General features: G+C 57.2%; 1 protein-coding gene across 1 annotated transcript; it reads left to right on the top strand.

Moving 5' to 3' along the window:
• The first annotated feature begins 4,760 nt into the window (after positions 1-4,760).
• LOC108402996 (ficolin-2-like) lies at positions 4,761-11,509 on the top strand. Its single transcript, XM_037007736.2, has 9 exons — positions 4,761-4,989; positions 6,635-6,748; positions 7,259-7,312; positions 7,652-7,687; positions 8,631-8,663; positions 9,096-9,223; positions 9,684-9,813; positions 10,476-10,610; positions 11,019-11,509. The coding sequence occupies exons 1-9, from the start codon at positions 4,896-4,898 to the stop codon at positions 11,264-11,266; spliced, it is 972 nt and encodes a 323-aa protein (XP_036863631.2). The 5' UTR covers positions 4,761-4,895; the 3' UTR covers positions 11,267-11,509.
• The last annotated feature ends 618 nt before the right edge of the window (positions 11,510-12,127 follow it).

Genomic DNA, 12,127 nt, shown 5'->3' with positions numbered 1-12,127 from the left:
ACCTCAACATGCACGAGGAGAGATACCAGTGACCTGCCAGAAGGAAACCACTAGAAGGCACACAGCGGAGTGGAGACCTCAGCAATTCTCAGGGCCAGGCAGGCAGCTGAGTTCAAGTGCCATCATCTTCGGTGGGTTTGATTGACACCTCAGGCTGCTGTGGACACCCCGGAAAAACCAACCCTTAAGTAAAGGGACAGTATCCCGGGACTGAAGCTTATCCACTAGGATCACAGGCAAAATAGAACCACCCTAACAAGGTGAGGGCCAAGGCCTGCGGACCAGAGTGACCCCACCTGCCAGCCCAGCTCTCTCCCCAGGAGGAGCACGGAATTCAGTCTCTGTAACCTGGCGTCCACAGCGTCTCACACAGAATCGGGATTCACTAGACACACACAGATGGAAAATGTGATCCATAATCAAGAGGGAAAAAGTCAATAGAAACAAATTAAGGGGTGCCTCAGACATTGGAATTTACAGAGAAGGACTTCAAAATAAGTGGGATAACTATATTGAATAATATACAAGAAAAGATGGAAATAATGGGTGAAAAAATGCGGATTTCAAAAGAGGTAAGGAAAACTCTAAAAAATGAACCAATTGTAAATTTAGAAATAAAAATTGCAGTATCTGAAAAAAAAAATTCATTGTCTGAACAATACAAAAAAGGATTAGCGAGTACAAAAACACGTGAATACATTATCCAAACTGAAGGGTGGAAAGCAAAGCTCCCTTAGAAGGGGTGCATCCTTCCTTGCCTGCGAGAAAGCGCCAAGCGCGTGAGAGCCTGCAGTCGCTGTCCAGAGGGGAGAGGGGGGATGGGGACGAAGAATGTTGGAGAAAGCCAAAACTTTCCAGATTCGCCCAGAGCATCCATCTCCAGATCCAAGAACTCTGTGAAACCCGACAGGATAAACAGAAAGGGGATCACCCGGGCACTCCTGTGAGCAGGAAGGGAAAAGGGAAGTGTCAAAGCAGCCAGCAGGGGACAAAGACGAGGGAAGCATGCTAACAATGAAGACTTCCTGCTACAAACTGGGCAGAAAGAGCGTTTCTAACGTGGTGAGAGACAGAAGTTCTTAACCTAGAATACAATTCTGGCCAAACAGTGACCCAAAAGTGAAAATGAAATGGATGTATTTTCAGACACGTGAAAAGCCGAGAGAAGCTGTCAGCAGCTCCGCATTACGAGAAACGCAGACGGAGGTTCTCCGGGCTGTCAGGAAGGGGTACCAGAGGGGACCGCGGACCCTGGGGAAGGAATGAGCAGGAGCTGACGTGCTACGGATGAGGCCATGCATAGAATTTATTTTTCCTCACTCAAAAACGTTGTGAAAAGACAATTGAATTTTGAAGACAAAGATAATAAAAATGTACTGTGGGGTTTGAAATACATGCAAAAGCAAAATCTGTAGCAGTAGGAAGAAGGATATAGGAGGGTCCGTACATGGCGCGTGATGTGGCGTGAAAGTCACTTTCAACGGTGACCGTTTAAAGATGCGTGACGCAACGTGACACACAACCACTGAATATGATACAAAGGGGTAGAACCGGAAAGTCAGGGCAGAGATAGCAGGAAATACTGGAAAACCCTTGACCAACCCAAAGGAAGCCAGGCAAGACAGAGCAAAGATGGGCTATGAAGTAAAGGCGGCAGAGCTGACGCCACAGCGCCGACAGTCACAGGAAGCAGGAGCCAGCCGAGCAGCAGAAAGCAGAGGTGGTCAGCAGGGACAGGACAGGCGGGATCCGGGGACGGGCCGCTTACAGGAGCAGCGCTTTCATGGGACAAACAGGGTGAAAGCAAACGAACAGAAGTAGGACACTGCGCAATAGTGGCCTTGAGAAAGGCGCTCTTCCTTCCCAGCCCATTGTCCCGTGTGCTCAGCAACACCCGTGACCCTTCCCCGGGTCGCACGGCCACGCTGCCTTCCCCATTGTCCCTGCTGGCCAGATGGGGCTGAGGACCAGCGCCCGCCAGAGGAGGTGGGCGGAAGGAGGTGTGCAACCACCAGGACCGATGCTCCCCCCCAGGGCCCTCCATGCTCTTTTCCAGTGGGCTGGCTGGAATGAAGATGCCCCTCAGGATGGGAGCCATATGCATGCGGGGGGCGCCCGGGGCCTGGGATCCCCAGAGAGGAGAGGCGTGCAGCCTGGAGCACTCACCCTGCACTGTTAGGACCGTGCCGTGTGAAGTCCCGGAGATTTCAGGGTGGGCCTGTTTCGGTCGGATTAACCATTGGTAATACACTCTGCTTATATTTCCTATTGTGTATGTGATGTTTTCTCAGATCAGATCAGTCAGACCCCATCGTAACTATGTCCTCATTTGCCTGCTGGCTCTCTGCCTTCCCTCACTAGGAGAGGGACCCGTTGTCCGGGGACCTGTGTGCTTCCCGCTGTGTCACCGGGCACAGACCCGTGCCTGGCACAGCAGGCGCTTGTTAAACAGCCCTCTTCTCTCTTGCTTGGGAGGCCAGTTCTAACCCTTGCTCACTTTAACAGGCTGTGTGGCACCCAGGCAGGCTCTTTCCTTCTCTGGGCGCCCCCCTGTGTTTCAAAGCACAGCAGCTGAACTGCCTGATTCTTCTGATGGCGCGTAGTTCTCGTCGATGGTGTTTTATCGCCAAGCCTTGCCTGGTTTCTTACTCAGAGAAGATTACTTAGTGTGCTGCCATCTTCTTAAGTTTATTCAGATATAATTTGTTCAATTTATTAAAACTGTAATTTCAGAAGTCCAGTGATTCCTTAAGCTTTTAAGCTAGACTTATAAACCTTATTCTATATATAAAAGGCACATTTTAATAGCTCCCTTTAAGGGGCCTGTGAATAAGTCTAGTTCCATTCACTGACCTAGTTAATTTAACAGCTTTATGCATTTTAATTGCATTTTCAAAATGAATATGTTCCAATTTGTGTTTCAACCTCTCATTGTCCATCCTTAATAAAAGCTTCTGTGTATAGGCTAGTTTTTAGAAGTCTAATAACGTATATATATGAATGTAATAAACTTAGGGGTCTTTTAACTGCTCCCACCCTATAAACACTGAACTTTCCACGTGAAATCACTGACTCATCTCGTTAAGCAAGTTCACATTTTCATTAGGTTGTCAGGCTGTTAGTCTCACAGGACAAATTATCTTAAATATTGGCAATACTCGAATTACTGAAGTGACACAGACTTCTTTATACTAACATACGAATACTGTGAATTCCAGTCCCCCCACCTGTCTACACTCAGTGGGAAGCACACAGCCACGGGGTTGGGGGAGGGGGCTGGCGGAAGGGAGGGACGTGACCTCAGAGCTCAGGGTGCCAGGTGCCAAGAGGGGGCAGTTGCCCAGGACACCGGCTCCCAGTCCCAGCTCTGATGGTCTTCCTACCTCAGTGCTTGCCTTACCCCCAACTTGGAGGGACGACCCCCAAGGGAGGCCACGTCCCCAGCTTCTGCCTGTCTACACAGCCCCAAGGAGCCCTCTTCCCCTGCCAGTTCACCCACGATGGCACCTGGCATCCCCTCCTTCTGTGACCAGCCTAAGTTGAGGGTAGCAGGCTCCCCACCCCAAGACAGGCCACTTCGGGGAGCTGATTATTCTGAATTGTGGTGCCTGAAAAACAGCCCTCCTGACCTCCCTCACCTGCCAGGATGGGGTTCCCTGTGTCCCACGCACCAGGAAGATTGGCTCATCCGGGGACGGGTTCCCCAAGGCCATGTCACACCCACACAGGCTGTCACAGACTGCCGGCCCCCTGCCTGCACTGCTAGGCCCGGCTGCCTTTCCTAGAGCCAGGTCCTCTCTGCTGGAACCTGCAGCCCCTCTCCCCCATTCCGCAGTGTGGGCCCTGAGCCGTCATGGGGGGCTTGCTTCCCCGGCACCCCCCATGTGCCCAGGAGGTCAGCCAGGTGAGAAGCTGCTCTTTGTCCCCCCTTATTAATCTGGCCCACACTGCGGGGGCCTCTGCTAAGAACGCCAGGAAAGGGAAAATCCATTTCCTCCCCCCCAGAGAAAGGGGCTTTGACCAGCTGTCCTGTCCTCAGGCCCACACTGCCATGGACTTCACATGGTCTCCGACGGAACCTGGATGCGCACAGGCTTATTGTCCGCCTTGGGGTCACAATTCTCACACCACATGGACGAGGGCTGCTCATGGTGAGGTTGGAGGCACAGGACTGCCACCTGGTCTCCAAAAGCTCAGGAAGAGAAGTGGCTTCAGGATTTTGCTCTTCCTGGGGCAGGTGTCAAATGGCCCCTGGACAATTTACTCCCTCCCGTGCCCCACGGCCCCCAGCCTGAAGCTGCTGCAATGTAAGCCCTGGTTGGACTGGCACTTGTCCCCGTCCCAAGGCACCACCCCCTTCGCGATGCTCCTGGCCTGGCCGCCTTCTCCCCTCCCCCATGGCACCCCCTGCCCGCCAGCCCAGTTCCACCTGCAGAATCCCATCACCCCCCAGCACCAACATCCTGGCCCCCAGGGAGCTTCCTCACTTTTGTGGATTTGCAGCCCATTATATGCAAATGAATTTCTCCAGCACCAGTCCTACAAACCCACCAACCCAGAGAGGCCTGCAGAGCTGGGCAGCCAGGGGGCAGCCGAGACTTCCCCCAGAGATTCCAATAGGAAGGCTGGCCCTTCCCACGCTCGGCCTTGGCATCTTCTGCTGGGAACACTATCCATCCGACAGGAAGCGTAATGATGTCCAGGGGCGCTTCAGTCGGTCGAGTGTCACTTGGGGTGTGGGACACAGAGAGCGCCATCCGAGGCTGGCCCCGCCTCCCGCTGGCGCCACAAGCCAGGGGGGCGGAAGAGGCCACGAGGGAAGACAGATAAGCCTGAGAGAAGGTGGGGCCGCAGCCCTAGAGAGCAGCAGCCCCTTCAGCGGCAAACCCCAGGGGATGGAGCTGAGCAGAGCGGCCGTGGCCAGGGCGCCTACTGCCCTGGCCATCGCCTTCCTGTGTGCCGTGTCCTCGAGCACCGACACCTGTCCAGGTGAGTCGCCACGTGAGCAGGACCTGGAAGTGGCAGCCTCCGCCCACTGACCTCTGCGTGCCAGGCCGCAGCTGGGCCTCTCTGGAACACCCTTCTGTGATTCCTGGAGACGGTGCAGCCTATGATTTCCCAAGGGAGAAAGCTCAACCACAAAGCAGAGGCAGCTGACCAAAGAAAGGTGGCAGCCATTATTCTGAAGCCCACACCACCTGCAGGGGCCCTGCCAGGTGGCCTGTCTTCTCTGGGGCCCCCTTGAGGGGCCGCAGCAGACCCCACTATGCTGCTGTGTGCCCAGGCAGTGGGGCTGGGGGTGCTGGCTGGGCTGACTTTGTGCCATTATCACTGGCTCTGGGAGATGGCCTGAGGCCTCCCACCCAGCAGTGTGGGACTCCCAGTCGGGGACCTGCCAGGCTTGGGGACAAGCTGACCCCACTGTGTCCCTGAGGTGGCAGAGCAAGGGTGGGAGGGTCCCCATAGACCCGGGACATCCTCACCCTGCCCAGTGGCTCTTCCACCTGCCCTGGGGGTCGTCTGGGTCAGGCCCTTCTCCACAGCCACACCGGAGGACAGCGTCCTAACGCGGGCACAGGTGCTGCCCCAGTGCTGGCCCACAGCAGGAACAGGCATGGTGAGGGCAGGGCAGCCCGGACATACCCTGGGCTATTCACTGTGGGGAAAGGCCTGGAATGAGTTAGGAAGGAAATGCACCCGGGGGCTCCTCATAGGCATATTACAGGTGAGTCCATTTTCTTCCCTAAATATGTCTCATTTTCTGATTTGTTCTAAAATTGCCAAGTATTGTTTATTAAAGAGCAAAAACTGAGCAAATTAAGAAAAGAAGTCTTCACTTGTTCTGAGTGACGAGACGGCTGGTGAGGATGGAGACACCAAACGGGGCAGCTGCCTCGCCCCGGGGAGCAGCGCGTGTTCCCGCATTGCTAACGTGTCTCTCGTGAGGACCTTTCACCTTTGTGATCAGCACAATAAGGCTCCCCTTCCCACAGAGGAAATCAGCCTCGGCTTCTGCTTCCTCCCGAGCTTGCTCCTTGTCTCTGGACCAAACGCGTCCCCTCTCCAGGGGGCCCCTGGGCCCCTTCCGGCTCAGGAGCTCTCTGGCCACCTGGCCACGGTCTGGGGTGAAAACGCAGTATTCACCCAAATCCCCCAAGTTTCTTATAAGTGTTTATTGTTATTATTTATTGGAAGTACCCACTGTTTGTGAGGCCTTTCTAAATCCACAGATTACTCTAAGACTTGCTAAAATGTGCATGATCTGCTGTAATCCTTCCCTACAGCCCTAGGCCTATCCTCATGTGGCAGCCCAGGAGACAGAAGCACAGAGGGGTTGGGTGACTTGCCCGAGGACACACAGCACTGAGGAGCTGGGCTCCCCTCAGGCAGGGTGGACTCCAAAGCTAAGGGGCTGCCCTGCGTCACCTCCCCGCCTGAGCAGCGCCCCAGGGGGCTGGATGAATCAAGTCCCCACCAGAGGCGGGAAACCCGCTGCCAGGCTGACCCCCGGCTGTCTGCAGCCATCTGCATGGGCAGGAGGTCACCACGGTAGCAGACCCCTCAGTGGGGTGGCCGTGCAGAGCCTTCAGGCCCGGGACGAGCTGGGTGACCGGCACTCCGTGCTTCTCTGCAGACGTGAAGGTGGTGGGCCTGGACGGCGCCGACAAGCTCACCATTCTCCGGGGCTGCCCGGGGCTGCCCGGGGCTGCGGGTCCCAAGGGAGAGGCGGGAGCTGGCGGAGGGAGAGGTACGTGCCCGGGTGGGGGTGGCGCGGCTGACGCCTGCTCTTCTCACATTAGTTGGGCAGACACCCTGCGGTCTCCGGCCAGGAGCTTACAGCAGGCGTCCTAGGCCAACTCCAGGGCCCAGTGGGCCTCTGACATTCCCGTAGGAGGGAGCTGGTCTCAACTGCACACATAATGGGATCAGCGTGCTTGGACCCCACCCACCGACATGTGGGAACCAGCAAATCCCCTTCCACTGCCTCCCTTTTCTCCCCTAATCTGGGCTATAAGTTCCCAGGTCCCCACTGCAGATGGGGACACTGTGGCCATGGAAACAGATGTTCCCAAGCCCCTCCACAGGTGGGGGGTGGGGCTGGGACAGCCTGGCCCTCTGCTTGGTTGGTGTCCCTGGCCTCCAGGTCTTGGCCTTTGACTGGGTCCCCTTCCTCCTGGCTCCCGCGGGTCCAGCCCAGGGGGCTTTTCCAGCTCCAGGTCTGGGAGTTTCTCTCAAGGTCATGTGTTGGAATTTTCAGGAGAACAAGGCTCCCCTGGCATCCCTGGGAAGGCAGGACCACCTGGGCCCAAAGGTAACGTGCCCATGACAAGGGGGGGGTCCCCCGAACAGGACCGCCAGACCTGCCTGCAGAGGGAGGGGAGAGGGCCTTCCGGGCTGTCACCCTGTCATTCCTAGGAAGCCCCCTCGTGCCGCAGACAGGACACACAGCACAACTTTGCCCGGGTCTGTGTCCAGTGACCCTCAGGTAGCCCAGGGCGGGACTCCCGACCACAGCCAGCACTGGCTTAGGGCCCCTCTGCCCCGGTGACCTGTCTGCCCACCCCTACGCCTGGCCTCCTCCGACCCAGGACAGGAGCTCCTCCATGCTCCCCCCGGAGCTGAGGCTGCACTGGCCCTTCTCTCTCTCCAGGAGACCCCGGGGAGAAGGGCGCACAAGGAGAGAAAGGTGAGGCCGACCTGCTGTCCCACTGGGTGACTTTGCTGACTTTGTCAGGGAGGGAGGACCCCAGGGCCTGGCCCACGGGCCTGCGGGTGGGAGACCAGGTCCTTCCCTCTGAGGCAGAGGGGGAGGGGGCTGCACCCCTCCCCAAGCCTGTCCTGGCCCTGGACCCCCGAGCGGGAGGCCCCGTCCTCTGTCCTTGATCCTGTCCCTACGGCTGTAGTAAATTCAAGGCAATGTTTAAAAAGCCAAGGTCGGCCAGAGGGGCCGGGAGTGTCAGCAGCAAGGTCTGTTCACAGAAGATATGTAAACATACCATATGTATTTTAAATGTATATATAAATTTATATCATAAATATGTACATGAATATGTTATATTCATATGTATTTATATTCACATTTAATGTATAGTTATATGTTAAATTTACTTAGGTACAATTTATAATATAATTTACTTTCTGATGTATTTGTTTGCCAAATATTCAGAAAAATCAGGGAACTGCAGCCCCCTTAAACCTCTCCTCTTTTAACCTTACAATATTCACACCTGGAAAACTCCAGGTCCGATGGCACATTGTGTCTAAGCCTGTCAAATGCCACATGACACTCAGACCCCAGGAGCAGCCTCCCCTTAACCCCGTGTCTGCCCACAAACACATGCTACTCTGGGGGCTCAGGATGGCACTGGGAACCACCCTCTCTGGCACACCCATCGCAGCCGAAGGGAGAGGCTGATTAATAAAGATGCCGTGACTCAGTTTCCCCCAGGAGATCAAAAAGGGGCCCAGTCACCCCAGGTAGCCAGGGGCAGGGTTGGCTTCTCTGGAGTCAGGGAGTGTCCTCCTGCTGGACAGGTCCCAAAAGGGCCTCTCTTTTCTGCCCTGTGTTGGGGGACAAGGACTTAGATATATCACCTGTAACATTTTTGTTTAACCATTCCCATCTCCAGGAACGTCCTGGGAAGCTGAGCAATGTCATACAGGTAGGTGCCAGGTCCTGAACCCACCACTGGTCTGGCGGACCCCCAGCCCGGCCCTGGACCAGTACAGCCGCGTAGACCCAGAGTCCTGTGCCGCAGGACAGCGGTCAGTGGACACCTGTCACACCCTTTAAGAAGAACAGGGAATGACATGCCTAGTCTCAGGCCCTGAACATATTAGAGTGTACCCCAAAGGCCAGGGTCCCAGGGTCTAAGGAGGGGCAGTGTCAGGAGGTGGGGATGGCCAGGTGGGCCGAGCTGGGCCGTCACAGCTAGGTGGCCTTGCATGTGGGGAGTGGGGGTCTCTGTTCCCCCTGGAGGCCTCCCCTGCATGGGCAGGAGCCCACTGCCCCTGCTTCTCCCTCCCCGCCCCTCCCGGGCCCCGCCTGCCCAGGGCTCCCCCTCCAGGCATCCATTTCCCGGTTGCCTCCCCAGGACCCCGGAACTGCAAGGAGCTGCTCACCAGGGGACACTTTCTGAGCGGCTGGCACACCATCTACATGCCCGACTGCCAGCCCCTGACTGTGCTGTGCGACATGGACATGGATGGCGGGGGCTGGACCGTGAGCACTGGGACCTCGGGAACGGCCGTGTGGTCCCTGGGGACCCCCCAGACCAGGCTCTGTGCCCGTGGGAGGGCAGTCTCTGGAGGCCTCTCCCTCCTCTGAGCCTCAGGTTCCCTGTGGGCCACCCGCAGAGCCCAGAGCCCTTTCACCAAGGACAGGATGTGGGGTGTGGCCAGGGGGCAGGGAAAGTCCAGGCCTGGGGCAAGGACCAGAGGGAGCCCAAGCCATCCGACTGTGTGGCTGTGGGGTGTTGCCTGCCCTCTCTGGGCCTCTGGTCCCTCCTTCGTCCCATATGGGCATCCTGACCATCCCTGGGGTCTGTGCTGAGGCCCCCGTGGCCATGCCGTGGCACTGAGCCCACGACACTCTGAGGACGACAAGCGCAGGTCCCACGTGGCTGAGGTCCCGGGCTGGGATGCCAGCAGGCCACGTCCTGAGCCCTCTTGCGGCCCCGCAGGTCTTCCAGAGAAGGAGCGACGGCTCCGTGGACTTCTACCGGGACTGGGCCACGTACAAGCGGGGCTTTGGCAGTCAGCTGGGGGAGTTCTGGCTGGGGAATGACCACATCCATGCCCTGACTGCCCAGGGTAGGCCGGCACGGGGTCTGGGGGTCGTGGGTAAAGGCTTCTTCCAACCGTGGGCCACTGGCATCTTAGATCCTGAGGCAGGAAGGACACAGGGGCCACCAGGGCCTTGGCCCAGCCCCCAGCCCTAATTCCACCTCCACATTTTCTCCTTTCCTGAAGCTAACAGGTCAGGGAGGAGACTCGCCACCCAGCCCAGTCCTCTGTCAACCCCCAGGCAGACCAGTTCTGCACCCTCTGGCTTACAGGCCCCGAGATTCAGCTTGTCACTCACCCTGGGGAGACAGCAACACTGTACCCCTGCCCTCCCTCCCCGTGACCATGTGCTGCATCTGCTCAGGGTCAGCTGGACCTTCCCAGAGGAAGGAGGGCTAAAGCAGGTTCCCACCCTGGGCTTTGAGTGACTCCACACCCCACCCCAGGAAAATGCACCCTGTGAGGCGGTAACTGTGTTCCAGCAAATGAACGCACAGGGAATTGCAGGGCCGACGGAAATAGGTTTCCACAGTTCCTCATATAACCAAGGACTACCCACATGAACTTGTGGAAACCTCACCTTGGATGTCAAGATCAGACATCCCCTAAAAACTTACCCGAATCCCCACCTCCTGTGACTGGAGGCAGAGGGTCCCTACTGCTGGGACCTTAGAGCCTTTCCCCAACAGGAACCAGTGAGCTCCGGGTAGACCTCGTGGACTTTGAGGGCAACCACCGGTTTGCCAAGTACAGCTCGTTCAAGGTGGAGGGCGAGGCCGAGAAGTACAAGCTGGTCCTGGGAGGCTTTGTCGGGGGCGACGCTGGTGAGTGGTCTCGGGGCGGAGCGGCCTGGGCTGCAGAGCCGGTGGGGAAGCCATGGGGCACCCGCGTGGCGTCCTGGCTCTGCCTCTTCCCTGTGATGGTGGGTGGTGCCAAGCTCACCACATTTCGGTGGAGACTCAGCTCCCACTCTGTGGTGCCTGGAGCTCTTCCCTGAAGGAACTAGGAATTCTTGGGCAGCAAGTGGCCTTCCCTCTAAGTGGGAGGATGCCTGTTAGCTGGGGCAGATGGGGTGAGGGGATGCCAAGTTCACTTTATCAGCATGGCAAGTGCTCCCTGGAGACATGGGAGGAGCACCCTTGGTTGTGCAGTGCACAACACGCACGCCTGGACCTAGGATCCAGGACTTCTTCACGCTGTGTATGAAATACCCCGTTTTTCCGTCTGAGCAGGTGACTCCCTGACGTCCCACAATGGCCATACCTTCTCCACCAAAGACCAGGACAATGACTCGAGTCCGCAACATTGTGCTGAGCTGTACCACGGGGCCTGGTGGTACTATACCTGTCACGTGTCGAACCTGAATGGTCACTACCTTGGGGGAGCCCATAACAGCTTTGCAAACGGCATCAACTGGAAGTCCGGGAAAGGCTATAACTACAGCTACAAGGTGTCGGAGATGAAGCTGCGGCCCACCTAGGCGGCAGCAGCTCTGGAGCGCCTCCGGTCGCATCCTTCCACACACACAGGCGTGGAGAGAGAGCTGCCCCTGGGTCCTCACAGAGAAGAAACTTGGGCTCTGGGTCACCACCATCACCACCTGCGTGGACCTGCTTGGCCGCATGCTTCTTGCCGACTTCAGAGCCTTCTCTCCCATCTGCGAGGATGAGAGCTTGCCAGCCATGCCATGCGTGTTCTCAATAAAGACACTGGTCATGCCTCAGGTCTGCTCATTTGTCCTTGCCCCCCTGTGCTGTGGCACCGCAGGGCCCTTGTGGCTGAGGATGTTTCTGGGGGCCCAAAGCCAGCACTGGCAGAGCAGGCCCATGGCACCCATGAGCCATTAAAGTTCTATTAGCACACAGCTGCACCTGTTTGCTTCCTGATGGGGCTGCCTGCTTCCCGCTGTCTGGCGGGCAGTAAGCTGCAGGGAAGGCTCGTGGAGACAGACCACATGACCCCTAGTCCTCATGTCTCTCCTAGCCAGCCCTTTACGAATGCAGTTGCTGATACCTGGCTCAGAGGTGCAGCGGCCTGTCCAGGTCCCAGCCTCCCAGGCCCGGACATTCCCCACTGACCCTTACTTCCAGGCCCCTGGCTTCCCATGGGGCTCACTGGAGACACGCTCAGACATTGCGTGTGGGTGATCGTACAAATCACCAGAAACAAACCCATGAATCAAGGCAGTGGGTTTCGCCACTCTGAGCTCCAGGAGGCGGGAGCCCGGGCTTCGCTGCAGGGGCCTAAGTGTCCCACCCATGCGAAGCTGCCCCGCAGCCAAGCCCGCAAGCACGGGGTAGGGGGAGACACTACTTTTGTCAACAGGTCACCTCTGGGAGAG

The sequence above is a fragment of the Manis javanica genome, chromosome 2 (genome assembly GCF_040802235.1).
Source record: "Manis javanica isolate MJ-LG chromosome 2, MJ_LKY, whole genome shotgun sequence".
In the NCBI taxonomy this organism is placed as follows: Eukaryota; Metazoa; Chordata; class Mammalia; order Pholidota; family Manidae; genus Manis; species Manis javanica.
This window is presented reverse-complemented; position numbering and strand designations above follow the sequence as displayed.

Excerpts from the sequence above, each read along its gene's own strand:
- LOC108402996 (XM_037007736.2), top strand. The coding sequence starts at position 4,896 with ATGGAGCTGAGCAGAGCGGCCGTGGCCAGGGCGCCTACTGCCCTGGCC. Across the intron at positions 4,990-6,634 it reads GAGCACCGACACCTGTCCAG|ACGTGAAGGTGGTGGGCCTG; the intron begins GTGAGTCGCCAC and ends GCTTCTCTGCAG. Across the intron at positions 7,313-7,651 it reads AGGACCACCTGGGCCCAAAG|GAGACCCCGGGGAGAAGGGC; the intron begins GTAACGTGCCCA and ends CTCTCTCTCCAG.